Consider the following 25,015-nt stretch of genomic DNA (forward strand, 5'->3'; position numbering starts at 1 on the left):
GGAGCGCCATTTGACTTTTTGAATGTAAAATTTGTTTGAATAATTAGCGGACGCCATGTTGCATTTGGGGGACCCCTAATGTGCCTAAACAGTGGAAACCCCCCACAAGTGACACCATTTTGGAAACCAGACCCCTTAGGGAACTTATCTAGATGTGTGGTGAGCACCTTGAACCCCAAGGTGCTTCACAGAAGTTTATAATATTGAGCTGTAAAAATAAAATTTTCACATTTTTCCCCCAAACGTTTTTCATCCCTTAATTTTGCATTATCATAAGGGTAATAGGATAAATTGCACCATGAAGTTTGTTGTACAATTTCTCCTGAACACGCTGATACCCCATATGTGGAGGCAAACCACTGTTTGGGCGCACGGCAGGGTTCGGAAGGGAAGGAGCGCCATTTGACTTTTTGAATGTAAAATTTGTTTGAATAATTAGCGGATGCCATGTTGCATTTGGGGGGCCCCTAATGTGCCTAAACAGTGGAAACCCCCCACAAGTGACACCATTTTGGAAACCAGACCCCTTAGGGAACTTATCTAGATGTGTGGTGAGCACCTTGAACCCCAAGGTGCTTCACAGAAGTTTATAATATTGAGCTGTAAAAATAAAATTTTCACATTTTTCCCACAAAAAATGTTTTTCATTCCCTAATTTTGCATTGTCATAAGGGTAACAGGATAAATTGCACCATGAAATTTGTTGTGCAATTTCTCCTGAGTACGCTGATGCCCCATATGTGGGGGAAAACCACTGCTTTGGTGTACGGCAGGGTTCGGAAGAGAAAGGAGCGCTATGTTGGCTGGGATAGGTTGCAGACACCATGTCACATTTGAAGAGTCGCTGACATGCCGATACAGCAGAAACCCCCACAAGTGACCCCATTTTGTAAACTACACCTCTCAAGGAATTCATCTAGGGAAGTAGTGAGTATTTTTTAATTTTTAAATTTATACCATTGGGCAGTGAAAAAAGCATAATTATATTTTTACCACAAAAAAATGTTTTACCCTCAGATTTTACATTTTCACACAGGGCAATGGGTAAAAATGGTGCCGAAATGTGTCACACAATTTCTTCTAAAAGTGTCAATACCCCATATGTGGCTGTATCGTACCGCTTAGCCATACGGCGAGATCTGGGGGGGATGGAGCGCTATTTGACAATTGGAGAACAAATTATTGTAGAATAGGCATTTGGATTTGGGAGCACAAAATTTTCTGAATTTCTTTTGGGGGGCAAGGGCCATTTCACTTTTCCAGAGCCTTTCTGCTACCAGTAACTTGGAAGTCCCTTATATTTTTAACAGATGACGGACCTGAGTGGGGACTAGCTTTTTTTGAGGACTGAGTTGAAGCTTTTATTGGGAACATTTTACGTAAAATTTATCCGGCGCTCGAGGCTGAGCACTTACACCAGGGTTTCCATATAAATTTCCAAGTGATGTAATTCAGATGAAACCCCTGCGGGATCCATTCACTGTAATGAGGCAGCAGAGTTACTCTGGACTCCATCTGGCCTCTGTTTAGCGGTGTCCTTTTTTTCAGAAGTGCACAAAACTGTGGCCAACTGCACTTTTATGCACTCCTAAAACAAATGATACCGTGGGATCACAGGCCAGACGGCATTCACAGTGGCCTATATCTGCCTCATTACAGGGAATCTTCCGTCATGGGTTCCGTCTGAATCACGTATTTCAGAGATTTACACGGAAACTCTGGCGTAAGCGCTCAGCGCAGAGTGCAGGATAAATGTGAGCAGAGCCTTACTACGATCTTTGGGAGACATAATAAACAAATCAGTAGCAGGTGAAGAATTGGTTTTATTTATTTTTTACGCCGTTCCTCGTGCAGTATAAGTGATGTGATTACTTTATTCTTCGGGTCGGTGCGATTACAGAGATACCAGATTTATATCGGGTTTTTATGACTGACAGCTGTCACACACTAAAAGACGCTTTATTTTGCAAAATCTAGTTTTTGCATCGCCATATTTTGAGAGCTATAATTTTTCCATATTTCGGCCGACAGAGTCATGTGATGGCTTGTTTTTTGTGGGACGAGTTGACCTTTTTATTGGTACCATTTTTGGGTACGTGACATTTTTTGATCGCTTTCTATTACGTTTTATGGGAGGTAAAATTAACAAAAACAAACAATTCAGGCATTGTTTTTTGAGGTTTTTTTTTATGTCGTTCTGCGTGTGGTAAAAGTGATAAGGCAGCATTATTCTTCGGGTCAGTCCGTTTACAGCGATACTACACTTACTGTATTTTTTTTAATGTTTTGGCGCTTTTACACAATAAAACAATTTTATAGAAAAAAATATTTTTTTTGCATTGCTTTATTCTGAGCGCTATAACTTTTTTATTTTTCGGCTGATGGAGCTGTATGGCAGCGTTTTTTTTGCGGAACAAGATGACGTTTTCAGCGGTACCATTTTTATTTCCATTTTGCTGTTTGATCGCATTTTTTTCCACTTTTTGTTTGGCGATATGAGGAAAAAGCATAGTTTTTTGCTCCGTTTTTTAATTATTTTTATTACGGTGTGCACAGAAGGAGTTAATTAGTGTGACAGTTTTATAGCTCAGGTTGTTTCGGACGCGGCGATGCCAAATATGTGTACTTTTTTTATTTTTGCATAAATATAGGATTTATCGGTTTAATATTTTATTTATTTATTTTAATTTATTTTGTTTTTTTAACAGTTTCAAAACATTTTTTTTCACTTTTTTTTTACATTTTTACTTAGTCCCTGTATGGGACAATAATTTTTATTTTTCTGATCGCTGATCTCATGTAATGTAATAGACATATATTACATGACATGAGATCTTCCCACAGTCAGTGTGTCCTGCCAGGCTTCAGCTGCAGGCTGACGCTGGCAGGACACCATATATGGCAGAGCTGGAGGCGGTCATGTGACCTCCAGCTGCCATAGCAACCCAAGGTCCTTGAAGGTATTAGGGGTCTTCGGAGAGGTAAGTATACCACCCCCTCTCCTCCTGCTGTCTTCTATATGCCGCGATCACTATAGATCGCAGCATATAGAAGACAGCAAAGGGTTAACATCACTGGGACCTGATCTAATCAGGTCCCGATGATGTTCCCTGTCAGAGCTATCGCTCTGCACCGCTCTCGCAGTGCTTGCAGGACCCTAGGGGTCCTGAGCGCTGCGAGACCACCCACCGTTTTTAAACGTCCGCGCTGCACAGAGCCCAGGCAGCGCGGACGTTTATGTACAGTGGGCGGTCGGGAAGCGGTTAAGCTGATCTGGAAAGGTCTTCTTTGATTAGTTTTCAAGGTACCTGCTTTTTACTTGTTTTTTATTATGTTCTTAAATTGATGAAATAAAAATAATGATTTTATTAGATTTGTAGTATATCTTCCTTTAAAACCAAGTTTATATAACTGTGGTTTATGTGTGTAATAAAACTGTTCTAGTTGACACAGGGACTTGAGGTGACCAGGCCTGTTGGAGCTCTGCTGCAGTGGAAGAGTGGCTTGCTTTGGATTTTCTAACCAACAAACGTTCCTCCTGAGCAGTTGTCTTGCGGGGTCTGCCGGACCTGGGCTTGTCAAACACATCCCCAATCTCTTCAAATCTAATATTTTTTTAATTCTTTGTACTTGATGCTGAGACACATTAAAGATGCCAGCCACCTCTGTAGTGGATCTGGTCTTCAGCCTCTTGATAATCAAGGCTTTGGTCGCAGGGTGGATTTGGCATGTTGTCAGATCTCAAGTTGCAGTTCAAGTGAAGGTCTGGGGTGCTGGGTTTCTTTTTATACACACCCACTAATTAACAGATCATTTACTGAGCACTGGTGAGGATGTAAACTAGGATTGGGTGCATTATATGACCAGGCGACAAAACTTTTGTCTTGCCAAAATCTGACCATTATGTGTTCATTAAATGATCAATATTTCAGCATTGATACCAATTTATATTCTTAACCTAAACCAAATTTGGGAGGGTTTCAGTTTTCAAAAGAGTAATTTATAAAACCAATGGATGAATTTAACGTCAGGTTATAAGCTTTTATTTACATAACATGGATAAGTGACATAACTTCTGTCAGGGAGTGTAGTAGTTTGCTTTATTTAAGAGCACACAATGTGCTCGAAATGCGTAAGAATTCCTTGTTTTTCCTGGTTATGGATTTTACCCCATGAAAAATAAAGTTGGGGGGGCATTCAAGCCGATCCAGCTTAGACAGACTGACCCACTTTCATGCGCACAGAGCAATCATTAATGCAATCGTACTGTGCACATAATGTATCATGTTATTAGCAGTACCTGTATATACGCAACGATGTGCTGCTGAAAATTATGATTTTAAAGCTTGTAAAAAATTCAACCTGATGAGTGAGTGTGTTACTCATTTGTTTAGACGAGTCAGTAATTTGGACCGAGCGTTTCTAGGCATTTTTGATTAACATCCAGTGTAAATGGGCCCTAACATTTGGTCTTTGTGTTATTGAATGGAAAGTGCTTAGTAGTTTGATTTTGCAAACTTTTTTTCTCACTGTGTTTCTGATTCTTAAAGTTACCTGTTAGTATTAAGACTTTATTTTTTTAAATGTTCTTATTTATCATCCTGGAATGTAGTTTATTTTAAGTCTTCCCAATATAGCTTTAGAAAGTGTTGTCACCTATAATTAGTAGTAAGACAAAAGCAATCTCGGTACCCCAAAAAAGTGTCAAATGTAAAATTAGGGGGGACGTAGGATTGACACAGAGATTTGCTTTGGTGTTTTCTTCAATCCCTGAATCAGGTGCCACTCCTCAATCTCTACATTAGGCATATTATCTGACTGGCTTAAAGTGTATTTAATTTTTTTTTGCCAAATTCTTACCATAATCATCGATGAGTATCATACATTTTTTTCTTTAATATTATAATTTATGGTGCTTAATATTACATTATTTATTACTGCCATTCATTATGACATTTCAAGTGTGGCCAATTACACAAGACATAAACTGAACATTTTCTCAGTTACGGTAATTATTTCAGTTGGATAACCCTTTTTTTGTATTATTTATTATGCTTTCTTACTTTGCTAGCACATTTACTATATTTGTAGCCTTGCGATACATTTTCCCCCTGTAGTGTGTATTTATTATGGTCATTTTCTGGTTCATTTCTGTTCTTATTCATTGTATTTTGCAGTTCTGTATTACAGTGTTTTCAAGAAGCCTATTTGTACAAGCCCGAGAGCAAGTTAAATGATCTGAAAGTTTCTAATTAGCTTATTAACCATTCTGTAAATGCATCCTGTACATACATAGCAGCATGATTTTTTTGTGTTGTAACTTAATCATCCACAAAGACTTTGCCCTAATGCATATTTGTGTTTTTGCTTAATTTGTATTGAAGTTACATTTTTATATCAAGAACATTTTTGCAATTTTTCATAAAAAAATTGTGTTTTATAACAATAATGCAAATATAAAGAATCAAAGATGGCTTTTGTACTTTTATAGAAAATATAGTCTTTGAAGTGTTTTAATGCACTCTTAATGGGGAACAGTAGATCTGTTCCACGTCATTAGCTAGATGTAATATAATTAAAGTATGTCTGGGTTGGTTTAATAGCGATCATTAGACATCTTTATTCTCTAAGTGTGTTCTTGGTGATTTTTTAGGTCATAATAAACATTTCTTTATTTTTTCTTCTTAGCATAATATGACTCAACAAGATTGGAAACTGAAAGCCATTCTTCAAGGAGATCAATTCCATGGGCCTTCATTCCTGCACATACCAGCAGGAGAAACAGCACAGTATTCTTTAATGTTTAAGCCTACTGTCGAATGCTGTAGCGTGGTAAGTATTGTGACTTTTAGCGGAAGCCAAAGATAAAGAACATTTTACTGTTTTTATAAGTAGGGCAATTAACATCTCTTAAAGGTGAAAAGTTCTTATACATATTTTACTTAGTCCGCAGAATAGAAAAAAAATTCATACAATAAATTGGAAATGTTACATGTCTTTTTATAGTCTGACCTGAATGTAAAAAGCTTGTATTACCAATTCTAACTGAATTGATTATTGCATTAAAGGGGTTTTCCCACAAACAAAGTTCATTTTAATCAATAGATCTTGGAATAATAATAAGTTTCACAATTAGATGTGTTTAAAAAAATGTTCCTGTGCTAAGATAATCTTATAAATGTGCCCCTGCTGTCTACTGTGTAATGGTTGTGTCTTACCATATACAGAACGTGGTCTGATCATACCACAGCTCCTGGGTAGGGGAGGAAGTAAAAGAGAATACTGACATTACAGCAACATTTTTTGAAAATAGGCAGCAAAATGCTTTACCTCACAAAAAGAATCAGCTGTGATCCAATGCTGTAATGTCTGTAGACTCTTTTCCTTCCTCCCCTGTCCAGGAGCTGTGGTATGATCAGACCATGTTCCTGCACGGTCAGACATGGCGATTACACAGTACACAGCAGGGACACATTTATAAGATTATCTCAGCACAGGAACATTTTTTTAAAGCACATCCAATTGTGTAAATTATAATTTTTCCAAGATGTATTGGTTAAAATCAACTTTAAAATTTACTTTGTTTGTGGGAAAACCCTTTTAAATATTTATCCAGTGATTTGCACCCAATGCTTTTGCCAGGATAAGAGACCAAATGAACTCATTGTGCTTGTAAGAATTTTTTTGTCTAAAGTCCCAAAAAATACAGTTTGAAACTAATATAAACCATTGAAATTTTTAAGCGCTTAAAAATGTGTTCAGATACATTTTTTGATAACTCTAAATTTTAACTTATAAAAAACTATCTTTTACATGAACTAAAAAGTACTAGTGATAAGTGATGTTAAATCTTTGAAAACATATTCTTATTCTTTAAGTTGGTGAAATTATAGTAAAACCAAAGCTTGTGGAGCATCCAAAATTAATTTCTTTCTGTTCTGTAAATAAATTGTTTGTAAGGAGCAGGTTGGAAATTAAAAAATGAAACTTTACAGCCAAAGGCTTAACACCTTCCCATTTTAACAGGGTACACTAATTCTTCAAAATGAAACAGATGGTACTGAACATATATTTGGCCTCAAAGGTATTGGCCAAGAACCCCTGGCTCTTGATCATATCGTGATAGATTGCCAAGTAAGACAAATTACACAGAAGGTCCTTATGGTACCCAATTATACCAATGCCAGATTGACTTTCAAGGTAAGGTTTTGAAATTTGTTAGATACTGGAAGTTTTAATAAGTTTTTGTTTCTTTGTTATATTTTAGTTCTGTTTCTGAAAAAAATATTGTTTCATTAAATCATTCAATGATCTTAAAGATACGAGTTACATTTGTAAGACTCTGTCCACATGTCCAGTTGTCATCCATTTATAATGGATCCAGCACTAAAATAAATGGATTCATTACAAACAGAGCAAAAATGGATGCACACTTCCAAAGCTGAATTAAATACTTTACAGTGCCTTGAAAAAGTATTCATACCCTATGAACATATTTTTCACATTACACCCACAAACTTAAATGTATTTTATTGGGATTTTATGTGATATAAGAACACAAAATAGCAAGTATTTGTGAAGTGTAAAGGAAATGATACATGGTTTTCTAAATATTTTACTCCCCTGTAGTCTGATACTTTGTATGGTCACCTTTCTCTGCAATTACTGTTGCAAATCTTTTGGGGTATTTCTCTACCTGTTTGAACATCTACAGGCAACTTTTGTCCATTCTTCTTTGCAAACTAGCTCCATCTCAGTGAGATTGAATGGAGAGCGTATGTGAACAGCAATTTCCAAGTCTTGCCACAGATACTCAATGGGATTTAGGTCTAAAGTTTGACTTGGTCATTCGAACACATGAATATGATTTGATGTAAACCATTCCATTGTAGCTCTTTCTGTCAGTTTATGGTCATAGTCCTGCTGGAAGCGGAACCTACACCCCAGTCTTAAGTCATTTGCAGCCTCTAGCAGGTTTTCCTCCAGGATTGTGCTGTAATTAGCTCCATCCTTTTTCCCATCAAGTCTGACCAGCTTCCCTGTCCCTGCTGAAGAAAAGCCTCCCCGCAGCATGTTCACACACATTGTGTTTTGCTGCGTATTTTGCCGAAGATTTTTATGCAAATTTTCAGCTTCATCTTGCTGCACCAGCAAAGTCTATGAGAAACCAGAATTCTCTGTTCTCACGTTTTTGTTTGCTGCATATTTTCTGTCTTGCTTGCATATTTGGAAAATAGAACATGCCACTTCTTTCAGCGTTTCTGCAGCAGAAACGAGCATATTTGCTGCATATTTTTCTGCAGATTTTACTGCGTATTTGCTGTGTTTTTTCACCCATAGGAAGTAATGGGTGGTCAAAAATACGCAGCAAAATATGCAGCAAATACGCAGCAAATACGCACGTTTTTTACTCAGCTGTTTTCCTGCCAGAGAAAAGTTAGCAGCAGATTTGCAGCAGAAAAAAACACAACGTGTGTGAACATAGCCTAATGCCGTCAAATAATCTGTACTTCCCGCTACTGTCATTTCTGCGATATGCCATATTCAAGTGCAATGATTAACCATTATTTTTCTACTGCTGCATAGTGTCATCTATTTCACTAGAGTTTTATATTCATATATTTTTTTCATTTCATTTCCTCGTCACAGTTGAGGGTTTTTTTAACATTTATTTAAACTCTTTTTTCACTTACTTTACTTGAGGCTCCATTATTATAATTATATAATTTTTCAGACTAGTCATTAACTGGTGTCAGAGAGGTTTTTATCTGTTTGGTTATTACCTAGCACAATTAATTTATATCAGTGTTATGTACTTTGCAATTCACGTTGCCACTGTTTTGCCATACTCTAATTTCTAATATTCCGTGTGATTCACAGTAATTTTTTATTATTTTCGATATCCTTTACTTTTAGCATATTTGGACAGGTTTTGTGCCCTCATCTCATTCTGCATCACATAATTTTCGGGGTTGGCGCAGTTGTTAGTAATTGCATTATTATATTATAAGAATCCATGTGTCAATTGTATTCTCATCTGCAAGAAATTGACCATTTTTCATCAGTTTCTGGTCTTTTTGCCTGTTTTTACCATTTGTGTGTCATCCATTTTTCTCATGTGCAAAAAAACCCCCAGAGGTTTCCCAAACTTCTCCTAGAACCAGTCAATGATAGATGGTTTGCAGTCTCAGTTGCTGGCCATAAAGGAGGGTTGAAGCCACCTGATTTATTTCAGGTAAATTAAAACCATAATAAAAGACAGTGTTAACCTTGAGGAAGAGCCAAATACTGGATTGAAAACGCATTCACTATCCACCAAACTTCATATTTTAACCACTGTCTTTTATTTTGGTTTTAATTCACCTGAAATAAATCAAGTGGCTTTAACCCTCCTATACGGACAGCACCGAAGACTGCAATTGTTCTACTTTATGTACAAAAAAGAACTGATGGCACTTGTACAACAAAAGCAGACATTTAAATTTGGCTTAAGACTATAGAAATAATTTATTTCTGCTTACAAATTGATTAGATCACCATGAGGTTAATGACGTATAGTATCAATATTGTACTTATTACATGTCTTTCAAGTGATTATAAAATAATTATAGTTTTATGTATTTTTTACTTCTATGTGTGTGGGGCCGAGATATCTTTCAAACTTTCCATGACTAACTCATCTTTTACACAGATTGCAAAATAATCAAATTACTATCCTCAGCACTTTATATGCTCCTGATCTCTAATGGTGGATATAACCCCTTTAATTTGAAAGCCTCTGTGGCAATCAGTTGATGACCTATTGATTTGGCTGCCAGGACCATCAAAAAACATCATTTGCCAAGGGAAAGTTGCCATCAGCTGCTCATTTTCCCTGCATTGGATTCTACAGGGGAAAATTTAGTATTACTTGTGACTATTCAAATGATAGTATGAGCAGACCCACCATTGCCCTTGTCTGTTATTGGCCTTGGCTCATAAAAAGGGTTCTTGAGCAGGGAGGACATTTAAAAGGGAGTTTTTGAGAGGTTTATAGAGGTTTAAATTAAGTTTGTTAAATTAATCTGTCAATAGGAACACTTCGTCCTAAGCCGTCTACATGGGCATGCAGAAAGTTGAATATAATGATACCTCGATATCTACAATCTGATGTATTATTCCAGAGAAATCTTTGTATTTCTTAATATGTAAATGAGCTGTTAAGATCTATGGGCCGGACATGGATCTCCTTGAGAATCTTCTCCCAGAGCTTATTTTAAATAAAGAGAGTTACCAGTTTCACACTAGTACTGTCTCTTTTCATTTACAGTGTAACATCCCTGGTGGCGTGCTTGCATAGTGCACCACCTCCCACTATGCAAGACCGCAATCTTACCTGTCAGTCCAGCCTGCAAATCTTGCTCCAGTTCATGCTGTGTGCATGTCTCTTGACTGACTGCTTAGGGCGGCGGCCCGGTTACTTCCTGATTCTTATAACTGCTGTGGGCGCACCCCTAATGCGTCTCCAGCCTATTGCTGTGAGTCACTGGATATTTAAACCCCCTCCACCCAGATGGAGGTGCCTGAGCACCACCTTCACTCAGTTTGTCTTTGCAACTGTATTGCCAGGTCCTGTCCTGTTATCTCTGACTTCTATTCTGTTACTGCCACTCTGGGGGCTGCATTCCCAGACCTGTTATCTCTGACTTCTAGTCTGTTTCCGCCACTCTGGGGGCTGTATACCCAGGCCTGTTACCTGTGTCTTCTAGTCTGTTTCCGCCACTCTGGGGGCTGTATACCCAGGCTCGTTCTTGTATCTCATTGCAGTAGCAGTTCCTGTCTGAACTGTATCCTAGCCTGTTACCTGTTTGTCTCTATGTACGTACCTTCCCTTTTCCTGCAGTATCTGAACCTGCACCTAACTCCAACTCGTTGTCTCTGTACTTCTGTTTGTGAGTTTTGTGTCCACTCGCTACTTCATAGGAAGTACCTTGTGTGCATCTGGTTCTGCTTGTCCCTTTTCCCTTCCTCCGTATCTTCCTCCTGTGTTCTAGCCATCTTCCTGTATTTTCCAGTCTGTTCCATGTGAACAGAGTCCTGTCCTCTCTGCCTTGTCCACCGCACCTGCGGTTTCGCTCCTCTCTGTCTTGCCCACCGCTCCGGCGGCTTCCCTCTGCTCTGCCTTACCCACCACTCCGGTGGTTTCTCTCTGCTCTGACTTGCCCACCGCTCCGGCGGCTTCCCTCTGCTCTGCCTTACTCACCGCTCCGGCGGCTTCTCTCTGCTCTGACTTGCCCACCGCTCCGGCAGCTTCTCTCTGCTCTGCCTTGCTCACCGCATCAGCAGCTTCTCTCTGCTCTGACTTGCCCACCGCTCCGGCGGCTTCTCTCTGCTCTGCCTTGCCCACAGCTCCGGCGGCTTCTCTATGGTCTGCCTTGCCCATCGCTCCGGCGGTTCCGCTATGCTCTGCCTTGTCCACCGCACCTGCGGTTTCTCTCTGCTCTGCCTTGTCCACCGCTCCGGCGGTTCCGCTCTGCTCTGCCTTGCCCACCGCACCTGCGGTTTTCGCTCCGCTCTGCTTTCTCACCGCACCAGCAGTTCATCTCTGCTCTGCCTTGTCCTCCGCTCCGGCGGTTTCGCTTTACTCTGCTTGTCTACCGCATCTGCGGCTCTGTACCTGTCTCCCAGTCTGTACTGGACCCTATCCAGCCTGCGCTCCAACCTGCTAGTACCTCCCTGTCTGCACTCCGGCCGTGCTTGCCAGTGCCCACCTGTCTGCATACCAGCCGTACTTGCCAATACCCACCTGCCTGTATGCCAGTCTAACCTGCCTGTTCCTGCATTCCCCGGTGTGGGTCAACAACTGTGACCGGGGTCTGACCTGGAGTTGCACCTGGTCCATCTTCTCGGTTCCTCCTTGGTCCATGGAGTTGACTAAGCCGCCGTGCGACCTTGGTCGGATCAGGTTGATACTTAGTTATGCCCCTCCAGGCACTCCTCCGTTCATGGTACAGTGGGATCACTAATCACGCTCACGCCAGTCAGTCTGGGCACGAGCGTAAGATACAATAAGCTCTGGAGTCAGTGTCACGGATGTGTCAGGCTTGACAGACAGTCATACGGGGTACGGCTGTAGAAGGTTGCTGCATTTGGCCTTGTAAACATCTTCCTGATCCTTTCATGATCTCTCTCACTTTAGGACCCAGTGGTGATCCTCACCTTGCTTGGGGATTATAGCTTTAGGACCCAGCGGTGATCCTCACCTTCTGCTTCTACTTAGTATGTCCTTGCTGTATCCTTAAATTCACTCTATTTCTCCAGAGAGTTGCTGGTGATAGAGTGTTCTGATTCTATTCAGGCCTGGAATTCTAGTAGTCGGCTAGAATTTTTTTGGAGTTCCTTTGTGGATTGTTGCCATTTTCTCTCTGGAGTCATCTTGATGCTAAGTGTATTCTCTTGTTTGTTTCCCTTGTTTGTACTTTAGTTTGCAGTGGGGCTGACTAGTGCTCACCCCTCCCCCTCCCTACCTAGGGCCCAGCTTTAGGGTCAGCTAGGGTCAGGTTTCCTGCTCGGCGATAGGTGCAGAACCTATACAGGTTCCATAGGGGAGTCAGGGTTTGTCGTTTGAGCTCTTTAGGGGTCTCCACTCCTACTTTCCCTACTTGTATGGCACCCTTCTCTTTTCCTGTCGTTATACGCTGGGTTCCCCCATACCCAGAGTGTCAGTCAGATTCTCAGGGAGTTCAGTGTCCGGTTCATAGATCTTAACAGCTTATTTACATACTAAGAAAAGCATAGATTTCTCTGGAACAAGACATCGAATCGCAGATACCAAAGTGTCACTTTATTCAACTTCCTATGACCTACATACCTATACAGCTGGCTTAGGAGGGTTTATCCTACTGACAGATTCCCTTTAAATTATAGTTTCACCTGTTACTCTATAGCAGAAATTATAATATGATGAAATTCTTTTTTAAGATGACCAGGAATGGTATGTGAATGTTTTTATAGTTTTCTTAAGAGTTTTCTCCAGCAGACTCTGTTCTTTCTTACTTTATTCAGTATTTAGGGTTAAACAGCTGATGATGTTTGCCTAATGCACTGATGTCTGTTTCTAGCTCACCCTTCTCTCTGCTGATGGCATTAAATGATGGCAGCATTTAATTTAAAATAGAGTGCAATCTTATTCTACAACCGCTATTTATACCTTTTTAATTCATTTAATTAAAGGTGGTGTCAGACATTCCATTCATTGGCGGATCCCAAACATTAACCGTTAAACCTGGTACATCATCTCCGTACACTCTGACTGTATCACCATGGAAACGTGGATTGTTCCAAGGTAATGAGATCTTGTACAAGTATGACATCAATTATATTAGCGAGTATTCGAATTTATGCCCATACAATGCTTAGAAAAAAAGATAGCAACAAGGGAATCCAAAATGGATTTTATGTTACTTTAAAAAGAGACCAGTCTGATTTTTCTTCATTGTAATGTATTTTCTTGTGGATGATTCACAGTTAAAGACAATTTTGTGCAATTAAGTTGCTGCTGGGTAATATTGCGTGATTCTAAATAAAGCTAATAAAGCACATTTTCTACCTTTTACCCTGGAAAAATGTCATTATTTTCTGAAAAGAAGATATTTTTAGAAGAGCCATTAATGTCAGAGATAGGATGACTCTTCTTTTTCTTTGTCTGCATGGTCTCTGTGCGGATGTGGTACATACAACTGGGATTGCTTGAATTGACTGTAAAGACAAGGATGGATATCTCTGGGAAGATAATTCATAGTAAAATCATTCTTATTATATTAGACTACAACCTTCATAAAAGTTTCATTTGTACTGAAATCTGAAAATTCACTCTATATACAAATTTACCTATTAATGCAACATCTGGCATCCACTTGTTATTAGGCATAATCTCATTTGTTGCGGAAGACGGAGAACAGCAATATCAATGTGGCAACCCACCAGTTTCTGCAGATGGCACTGAAGCTGTGCAAATAGATGGAATTCAGACTGCTAATGCAGGGGTAGCAGGTATGTTTTGTACTGGGAATACGGATCTGTCAATATGTGAATTTCTGTAACGCTCCAGTCTTTTAATGGTTGCTGAATGTCAGATAAAAGTTTGAACGTCGGGTAAAAAAATATTCTTTGTGCAGAGAAACTGTACTTCAAAAGGGATGATAAGAAATACTAAAATAGATATTTACTAAATTTCTCTTTTTGTATCATTCATGTTATTCTGTTGGGATTTCCATCTTAGGTAAGGTGATTGTAGTTGTATTAGTACACTTGTAGCAAAACGTAACACAAACAGAAAAACAAACACTAACACCGTGTTAAAGACCTTTACAATATCATCCTCAAGGGGGACTTCAGAAACAAGAAAAGAATACACAGAAGAATATGACTTCTTTTGATACAATAATTTAGACTATTCTCCTTTGTAAGAGCCATTCATGAGCATCCTCATCTCTACCGGTATTTATCAACTACTTTGCACCAACTTGCCCAATTTGTTAAGACAGTTCTTTTCTTTTTTTTGTTTTCCAATTTTTATTATGATTAGGAATATTTATTTAATTTTTTTAGCTTACATAAAACATAAAGTAAGGTTCTGTGACGTTTTTGGCACCAAGTGGAGTCCGTAAAGCATTCAAAACTTGTCTAGAGATCTAACTAGGCATGAACCAGAGCATACCAATGTTAATCTAAAAATACTTAAAGGGGTGATCTGAAACTAAAATTCCTGGTGAATCTCCCCCAAATTTTTGAATGGCCTTTTCTTAACAATCCTTTCAAGGCTGCGGTTATCCCGGTTGCTTGTGCACCTTTTTCTACCACACTTTTTCCTTCCACCAAACTTTCCATTAGTATGTTTGTATACAGTACTCTGTGAACAGTCAGCTTCTTTAGCAATGACCTTTTGTGGCTTACCCTCCTTGTGGACTGTGTCAATGACTGCCTTCTGGACATCTGTCAAGTCAGCAATCTTCCCGATGATTGTGGAGCCTACTGAAACAGACTAAGGGACCTTTTTAAATGCTTCCGAAGAGTTTGCAGGTGTTTTTTTTAATTATTCTAATTTACTGAGGTAATGACTTTTGTGTTTTCTTAGACTGTAAGCCATAATCATCAACATTAACAGAAATAAACACTCAAAATAGGTCACTGTTTGTAATAACTCTATATAATATGAGTTTCACTTTTTGTATTGAAGAACTGAAATACCGTATATTCCGGCGTATAAGACGACTTTTGAAGACTGAAAAATCTTCTGTCTAGTCTGGGGTCGTCTTATACGCCGGTAATGCTTTTGAGCTTTCAGAAATTGACATGCAGGGATACTCTGGGGGTGTTAATAAGCTGCCGTGGCCGTATCCCTGCCATGTCGGAGTTAATATAAGGTGGAGGGAGTTAAAATACGGCGGCGGTAGGTCCAGACGGTCAGCGCTTCTGTGCTGAAACGGACTCATCGCTGCGTATTCCCAGCTCCGGACACAGCGCAGGGCTTCTGTGCCGACAGCTTTCACTTGTCACAGAAGCGCTGCGCTGTGTCCGGAGCAGGGAAGTTTGCATCGCTTCTGTGACAATATATGAAAAGCTGGCAATTCAGCAGCGGCATAAGCCGGCACCCGACAATTTAGAATAGAAAGAATAGAGCTTCACACATAGATTAGATAGATAGAAACATGTCAGTCACATATATATGAAGTACAGTGACAGTGTTGCTTACTGTACTTGTCATTTAGTGTAAAGGATTTATTAAAACAAATAATAGTGTTTTCGTGCACCGTCTCTTTAAAAAAGCCGGCCGGCAATTCAGCATCTGTACCCGACAATTTATAACAGACAGAATAGAGCTTCACACATAGATTAGATAGATAGAAACATGTCAGTCACATATATTTGAAGTACAGTGATAGTGTTGGTTACTGTACTTGTCATTTAGTGTTAAAATAACGGATTTATTAAAAAAAAAATTGGCGTGGGGTTCCCCTTAATTTTAGTCTCTAGCGGAGGTTAAGCAGACAGCTGGGGCAAATGTTTGAAGCCTGGGAAGGGGGTAATACCCACGGAGCTTCCCAGGCTACTAATATCAGCCCCCAGCTGAATACCTAGCCTTTACTAGCTATTAAAATGGGGGATCCCAAAAAAATGACGTGGGGTCCCCCCTATTTTAATAGCTAGCAAAGGCTAGGCAGACAGCTGGAGGCTGATATTAATAGCCCAGGAAGGGTGCCATGAATATTGGCCCCCTCCCAGGCTAGAAACACCAGCCGTCAGCCGCCCCAGGAATGGCGCATCCACAGGATGCGCCAATTCTGGCACTTAGCCTCGCTCTTCCCACTGCCCTGTAGCGGTGGCAGTGGGGTAATAGGGCTGGGGTTGATGTCAGCTTATAATGCCAGCTGACATCAAGCCCAGGTTAGTAATGGAGAGGCGTCTATAAGACACCCCCATTACTAACCCCATAGTCAAAGTTAAAAAAAACACAAACACCCAGAATAAAGTCCTTTAATTGAAATAAAGACACATTCCTTTATTGTTCTAAATTAAACCATACTTACCATCACGCCCATTCCAGCTGAAGCCAACGATCTCCTGCAATAAAAGAAAAATAATAAAGCAACCTCATCCTTACCTTTCCATGGTTCCCACGACAGCTTCAGCTCTGCTACATCGAGATGACAGGCTGGACCGCAGCAGAACGCTGCCATCCAGCCTGTCATCCCGCAGACACTGAGAAGCGCAGGCATGCTTGCGCTCTGCAGTGTCTGGCTGTGACGGCATCCAGATGAGCCGACAATGAACTCAGCTCACCTCCTGGACGTCCGTCACTGACAGCGTGGGAAACTTCTACTGCGCATGCGGGGAGCAGGAGAATTTTCCTACGCTGTCAGTGACGTGCATGAGGTGAGCCGAGTTCATTGGACATGATCTCGGCTCATCTGGATGCCGTCACAGTCAGACACTGAGGAGCACAAGCATGCCTGCGCTTCTCAGTGTCTGCCGCATGGCAAGCTGAACGGCAGCGTTCTGCTGCGGTGCAGCCTGTCATGTGAATGTAGCAGAGCTGAACCGGTCCTGGGAACCATGGAGAGGTAAGGATGAGGTTGCTTTATTATTTTACTTTTATTGCAGGAGATCGTTGGCTTCAGCTGGAATGGGCGTGACGGTAAGTATGGTTTAATTTAGAACATTAAAAAATTGTGTCTTTATTTCAATTAAAGGACTTTATTCTGGGTGTTGTGTTTTTTTTAATTACTTTACTAGAAATTCATGGTGTTCATGTCTAATATTGGCGTGACCCCATGAATTTCGGGCTTAGGGCCAGCTGATAATGCCAAGCTGGCCTTAACCCCTTTATTACCCAGTGAGCCACCGCACCAGGGCCCTGGATGAGTTGGGTACAGCGCCAGAAGATGGCGCTTCTATGAACGCGCCATTTTCCGGGGTGGCTGCGGACTGCAATTTGCAGCGGGTGGGGCCCAGAAAGCTTGGGCCTCCCTGCGCTGCAGATTCCAGTCCCCAGCTGCCTAGTTGTACCTGGCTGGACACAAAAATAGGGCGAAGCCCCACGTATTTTTTTTTTAAATTATTTCATGAAATAATTAAAAAAAAAAGGGCTTCCCTATATTGTTGTGTCCGGCCAGGTACAAATAGGCAGCTGGTGGTTGGGGGCAGCCCGTTCCTGCCTGCTGTACCTGGCTGGACACAAAAATATGGCGAAGCCCCATGTCAACATTTTTGGGAAAAATTAATTACAAAATTAATAATTTAGGGACTGCATCTTTATTAACCCCTCAATTGTCATTTAGTGTTAAAATAAAGGATTTTTTAAAAAGAAAATTGGCGTGGGATCCACCATCATTATAGTCTCTAGCGGAGGTTAAGCAGACGGCTGGGGCAGATGTTTGAAGTCTGGGAAGAGGGTAATACCCACGGAGCTTCCCAGGCTACTAATATCAGCCTCCAGCTGAATACCTAGCCTTTACTAGCTATTAGAATGGGGGACCCCCCCAAAACATGACGTGGGGTCCCCCCTATTTTAATATGTTTATGAGTGACAGTTTTCCTGCTATATACCTGCATGTCATAAGAATTTAAATTAAAAAAGGACCATGTTAAATTCAAATCTGTTTTTTTTTAATTTTTACCGGTGTTTGGTATGCGTTGGAAAAGGGGTAGTCTTATACGGTGAATATATCCTAAACTCTATATTTTAACAGGAAAGTAGGGGGGTCGTCTTATACACCAGGTCGTCTTATACGCCGGAATATACGGTAAATTAAATTTTTGAGGCTATTCTAATTTTGTGAGAAGCACCTGAACATATTTTAAGCCCCAATATTCCCACAATAAATTGCATGCAAAGTTTAAAGGGAATATGTCAACAGATTTTTACATGTAATTTCAGAGCAGCATGATGTGTAATTTGCTTAGCTGTGTCTTTGTGTTTTTTCAATCGGAGATTATCACTACAGGACTAGGTTTCTTGTGCCTCCTGGTCCAACCACATCCTCAAAACTGATTAGCAGCAATCTGTCAATCACACGAGTTAGATGGATTTGTTGAACAAATATATTTATTCATAGCTAGCTATGAATAAAGATAAATAGAAGATAAGTACAATGGGTCAGGAATTGTATTCTCTAGTATAATGGTCTATTTAAGCATGATATCATGTTTATCAGTAATCGCCATGCTGCTGGAGGATGATGTTTCTATATACAGTATATACCACAGTAGAGTATGCACAACCCAGGTTTGCAGTGCTAACAGATGGGAACATCTATGTTTTAGACATAGAAATAACAACATTTTATGATATGTACAATAAAGTACATGTATAAAACCCTACCATGTGAGACAATGCTGGTCACTTGTGATTAGGGATTCTGATGTTATGGAGCTGGGCACTTTGATTTGACATTATATATATAAGTGAGCTTTATTCTTCAGATTTTGTAGACATCATATGTAAATCATGTAGGACAACATTATTAAGGAAACTATACTGATACTGTCACTATGTGTTTGTGTAAACCTTTCATGCTGTTTTTTTGTAGGTCATTTGAATTACTTTATGTTGTTTCTGCGTGTGCTGCTCATACATATACATGTTCCGCTTATTTCTAACAGTGTATAACAGTGTATAGTCACTCTGGGTTCTGGGCATGCATTCTCTAAATATCTTCAACTTCAGACAACCCAAAGATTTACTTTTTAGTTTGGTTTTGTCCAGTGAAATGTTGTATCTGTTGCCCCTTCTTTCTTCAGAAATCAGTGGCTACAAAGAAATAAGTATTATAATATTGTAGTTCTTAGTGTTCTATTTAAAACTTAATATTACGATTTTTTTATGAATAAATAAAGGAAGAAGCACATTAGGTGGATGTGAATTTAAAAGCTACCTTTGACATGGGAAAAATATTTTTGGTTGTCTTCAGATGATAACATTGAACTAAGTGTCAGACTGCAATCTTCATTCATTCATTTTCAGACCTCCTCATGTGCAGTTTGTAGTCTGATCCAAATTTCAGATTTTTTTTCTTGTGGGAGCGTCTCTTCTTGTAATACAGGCTGGATGTGAGGTCTATGTGTATCTACTGTTGCTGTCTTCTCTAGCTCATATATTGGCACAGTGTCTCACCAGTACTCCTTGTTTTTACCTGATTTTTTTTCTCCTTGAAAATACAAGGCTAAGATCAGATAACTTATGTTAAAATATTTTGAATGAAGACTATTTAGAAAGTTGATTAGCCTTGCATTTAGGAAGCAAATGAACAATAAAAAAATTCTGTGCAAAGGTGTACATAGTCTTTAATTTTTAATATGTGATATAAAAGCGAAATTATGTCCTATACATAAATAATAAAATGAATGATTGTGTACACTGTTAAGTGCAACTGCAGGGACTTAGGGTGATCAGGCATATTCTGAAACCCAGACACTGGGAGTTTGTTGCCTATAGACAACCTGCAAATTGTTCCTTTGCACCTTCCCTACTTAGTCCCTCCATGGGCCTTTAACTTTTACTTTTGTGATCACTGTTCTAGTGCACTGCAATACCTATTCATTGCAATGCATTAGACCTGTCAGTCTTACACTGGCAGAACGCCTGTTAGACCCTGCTTATGGCAGCTTCTAACAAGTCAATATACTTGGCAGACCCGGAGAACATTAATTGTCCTCCGGTTGCCAAAACAACCATTGGCTTTTCGCAATTGTGCCGCAAGGGTGTCGATGGGGGTGCGAGAGGGAACTTCCTCCCTCTCACAACCTTGTAAATGCCATGACTGATCATGGCATTTGGAGGCTTAAGCAGCCAAGGGTGGTATTTCCATTTGCGGGAGTTCCCTGCAAAATAGCAAGCACAGATACGTGCAATGTTGAGAAGGGATTAATGAGCTGAGTGATATTGGTCACACATGCTCAATCACCCTTTTTACACACAGTTCTTTGCATAGTGATCTCCTATGCTTATTCACAACAGTCAATATAAGTAACTTTCTGTCCTGTTCTGCAGTGACATAAAAAGCTCACATAAAAAAAATGAAAAGAATCCAGCATGCACCAAAATGCACCAAATCAAAGAATGTGTGCCACAAAAATATGGAGCATCTTCAGCCTAAATTGTCCAGGTTTAAACAAATCCAAAGAGTATTTACAAGAGACCATTGTGGAGACACGATGGTCAGTGGGTGCTCTCATCTGCTGACCTGGCTGTCTTTAGAAAGACCGCATGGACCAAGGCTCATCCCACTGAACGCCCATACTCCTTCCCCATGGGCAGAATACTACTCAGACAACACAGGGTGAGGATAACAAACTACGGTAATAATTTATTGTATCATCTACAGTCAATAACATATAGTACAGTCCCAGCAAATACACATGATGGTGCACCCTTCTGCTGGCTTGCCGAGAATTAGAACTAATGCGACTTTGGGGCCTCCAGGGCCAACTACCTCAACCAGTGGCACCCCGCTTTTGGCTAGCACCCATAGAGAGGAAGTAGCGGCAAGCTTAGAAAGCCGACAGAGTCAATTTAGGTATGTGGCCAGGTGACCTGATTGTCCCGTTCTGCAAACATCTCCATGGGTTCAGTGATGGGCACTGGATTAAATCTGTATTGGAGCCATGGTGCCTTGGCTGCTGTCCTCTAGAGTCTCCCTGTAGAAGGAGAGAGGTCCCATTTTATACCCACAGCTGTCCTTCAGAGCCTTAACCACAGGTTTAGGGGGAGGTGGGAGGAAGTCATCTCTCATTTTTTGAGTGTTCAATTAACCTGTATATTTTGTCCTTCAATGTTTGCAGAAAAAGAAGCTGCATGGACTGATACAATAGGTAGTCAGCAGGCATTCACCAAAATGAACAAACATCGATAGTTCAATTAACTTGCGCATTTGTCCCTCAAGGATAGCAGAACAATAAGTTGCAAGGACTGATACAATAGGTGGTCAGCAACCATTCAACAAATCAACAAACATCAATTCAACTTATAATAAGAGTCAATGTTCAGACTCATATGAACAATAGCTCATGTCACTGGGCCTACTGAATAATACGTCTGGCATAATTAAAAATAAATGCTGTGTCGTCACAAGCATCCATGACCTAAACACAAGGCTGCAACTTCAATTTCTTCTGCAGAAGTTCAGCACAAGGATTGCCCTTGTTGGATTAATAAATAGGGTAAACAATGCTTCTCTCACTTACATTAGATGGAGAATATAAGAGCATTTGATGAAAATTTAGGGACAGAATCCCCAAAACACAGACTGGTTTCATATCGGGAGACCTGGCCCAACCAACGGGACTCCCGACCTGAGATGACTGCATAATTGACATATATGAAACAGTTAGCTCAAGTCAGGAGACTTAGCAGTTGGATTGAGTATTCCAATCCGAGCATGGTTTCTGTACATGAACCGTGTGAAACAGACCTTAGACTTCATTAAATCCTGAAGATGTGAACTGGGCTTAATTAAGATGTAAATACTTGATTGATACATATTTATATAAAATGGTGGCACCAATAAAGTGTTACCTAAATATTGTCAAAAAAACAAATATTTGTATTGTCGACAGAATCTGCCCATTTTCAATGTAAATGGCGGCTGCCAGACAATCAGACTTTAGTTTGCAGATATGATTTGGTGTGAATAAAACAGCCGGGATCTTCTCACACCTATATGAATAGGAGACATTAGCTTAGCAGCTTTTTTTCTGTTTATATGCTCTATTCATGTTGTGAGATTTTATTTTCACATGCAATTCAAGTAAAGAAAATGTTGTGATGATTTTGCGGGAATCAGCAAAGGCCACAATACACACACGCAGAATGCAGGATTACAAAACCGTGTAATAAGAAATGTAAAACATCCTTTGAATAATGTCACAATTACTTTAAAGTATAAATGTACTTTCAGGTGACATTCATCATATGACTTTTATCCTGTATTTTTTATCATTAGAAGCTTCAGCATTTTTCCTTTGTGTTCTCTGTATTTTTCCTATCTCCTATTTCCAAACTTGCCGGTTTATTAACAGATTTAGGGTATGTGCACACAACACATTTAAGACACCGGCGCACTCACTGAAGTTTTCCTAGGCAAAGCCGCTTCAGGAAAAAGTCCCTTCCTTTAACTGCTTCATAGTTTCCTAACCTTGAAGCAGTTAAAAACAGTAGCAAAAGACTGAACATGTGCTGAGCAATTTTGTTTTTACATTGTGGTGTATTATATTTATTTTTTTAGGGGCATACTCCTGTTGGTGAATAAGGTATCTCAGACAAGTCAGCCGCGCAATCTTACTCCAGTCAGGGATTGGAATAAGCTTTGTGGCATAAGGAAAGCCACAGCTCATCATAAGTAAGACAAGCATTGTCGGCACATCCTTGTTGCACCCATGTCTTGCCTCCGCTCTGCCTATTTGATGGACATGGGCGAAACTGGCATGAAAATGGCAAAGGTTACACATTTTTTGAACAATTTCGTGTTGCGCCAAATTTTTCTGACTTTTCAAAGCGATTTACGGCAGAAAAATCTGGTATAATTGCTTTGATGAATCAGGGCCATATTGTTCACATACTTTCAAGCAGTTTTTCCTGAGTGATTAGTGCAGGAGACAGAAAAACTACTGATAAGTTTTGAAAGAAGCACATTTCTCTAATAAGATATATTTATAACAAGGTTACAATTACATTAATAACAAGTGTAAGTACTATTTATAAGGGGTCCTTACAGCTCCAGAAATGCTATTTACCTGCAGACATTAATTAAAATCATGCCTGGTGGCCTTACTGGAGCAGCTGAAGTTTTATTCTCCCTGTAGCCGCCTGCTCCCAGTCATCAGGGTGTGTATGAAATGGTTACAGTCATTTCCCATTATACCGAGGATTATCACTGTATTTCTGGAGGTGACAGGTTTCCATTAACAATTAGTTAAAAAATAATTTTCTCTTTTGATCTATTTTCACCACTCTATGTAAATCACCCCTCTCAACCCACCTGACGTCAGCAAACAAGACAATTCCCAGCTTGATTTGTCCGGAAATATGTTGTATGCGGCGTTTTAGCCATTTGCTATAGACTTTCTAACACTTGCAATGTGTGAAATTGCTATATTGCCGCTCTGCATTTAGTTCACGGACATGAAATAGTTAGTTTGAGTGGAAAAAAACACATGATTTGCCTTTTAACGTCTCTGTTTTAGGATGTGACACTTCTTTGCCGCGGCAATCCGCTTGTCTGAACACGTCAGCCCTTAGCTTTTAGTAAGCTGCCTCTCATAAGATGTTCTTAGCGTTCTTACTGTCTCCAGAAAAGCAATGAGAAGAAAATTGTATGCTGGTTATTGCAGACATCATAAACACCACACTATGCAAAAAATATATAGTACTAGTAGTTACTTTTGCAGACATCATAAATGCCTCCAATGACACTTATACTGTGCCAAGATTTTCTCATCTTTAATGAATGTGTATAACAGATGAAACTCCCTTTAAAATAGTTTGGGATTTGAAAGTACTAGGGGGCAATACCATCTAAATTAAATGCCTACTCCAAGCTGCTAGATAGATTAGATTTTGTTCTCTAATTACTTCTCTATCTTTTCTTTCCCTTAATTATCCGTTAACCTGCAGCACAGATGCTCTTTAGTGATTTGCTTGCAGTTAGATATACAGACTCAATTTTAGTTATTATTAATGGTAACTGCATTCAGTATGTTATAATGCCTAGTGTATTGCTGTAAAGAATTGTGACATTTGATCTTATAAAATAACTCTGGTGGAAGATAAGAATAATAGCGGACACAGCTTTGTCAAAATTTTATATGACTGGGCATGTCAGAGTCTAGGCTCTTAAAATGATGTTGTTTAGGCAGGGAAAACCACTTTCTACCATGGGCAGCTGACTAGGCTGTGAAGTGTTGCTATTGCTGAACCATTTATCCCTGAAAGCCTTCTGGTCCTTAAATGGTTATTTAGAAAATATGGGTGTCCACTACTAGGACAACGCTTTCTCAATTGCTATATTCCCCTTTATAAAATAACAAAAGCCTCTACTCACCTCCAGTAGTGATGCCGTTCCAGCGATGATGGCTCTCCCAGGGCTAGCTTGACGTTATGTCATGCAAGACCTGCAGACCGTCAGTGGTCACTTCACTCTCACCTCCTTCGAACAAAACTGCCATCCGAAAGAAATGAGAACTGCTGCTGCTCTCTGACTTCCTCTGTATGTCAGTTACATCTGAAGGAAGTTAGAGTGAAGCAACTGCTGATTGACTGCTGGGCACATGTGACATAACGTCATGCTAACCCCAAGAGAGTCAGTGCTGTCATTGCTAGAATGCAACCAACACTGGAGGTGAGTATAAACTGCTATTTTAGAAGGGGGAATATACGGTAGCTATTGGAAATATAGCTATACGAGTAGTGGACAACCCTTTTAAGTTATCCACTATCCATAGGATAAGGTTTAACTTGTGGATCACATGAGGTCCAGCA

The 25,015-nt window shown here is 39.8% G+C and overlaps 1 protein-coding gene across 2 annotated transcripts in view; it reads left to right on the plus strand.

The window, feature by feature from the left end:
* The window catches only part of CFAP47 (cilia and flagella associated protein 47), a 1,117,227-nt gene that overhangs the window by 575,114 nt on the left and 517,098 nt on the right, over positions 1 to 25,015 (plus strand). For both annotated transcript variants that reach the window (XM_073664712.1, XM_073664711.1), the window contains exons 48-51: positions 5,689 to 5,832; positions 7,027 to 7,200; positions 13,213 to 13,324; positions 13,906 to 14,031. In XM_073664712.1, coding sequence (XP_073520813.1) covers positions 5,689 to 5,832; positions 7,027 to 7,200; positions 13,213 to 13,324; positions 13,906 to 14,031 — 556 coding nt within the window. The remainder of the gene's footprint in view (positions 1 to 5,688; positions 5,833 to 7,026; positions 7,201 to 13,212; positions 13,325 to 13,905; positions 14,032 to 25,015) is intronic.

The sequence above is a fragment of the Phyllobates terribilis genome, unplaced genomic scaffold (genome assembly GCF_046119375.1).
Source record: "Phyllobates terribilis strain yellow unplaced genomic scaffold, ASM4611937v1 Scaffold_2__4_contigs__length_985480577, whole genome shotgun sequence".
Taxonomy (NCBI): Eukaryota; Metazoa; Chordata; class Amphibia; order Anura; family Dendrobatidae; genus Phyllobates; species Phyllobates terribilis.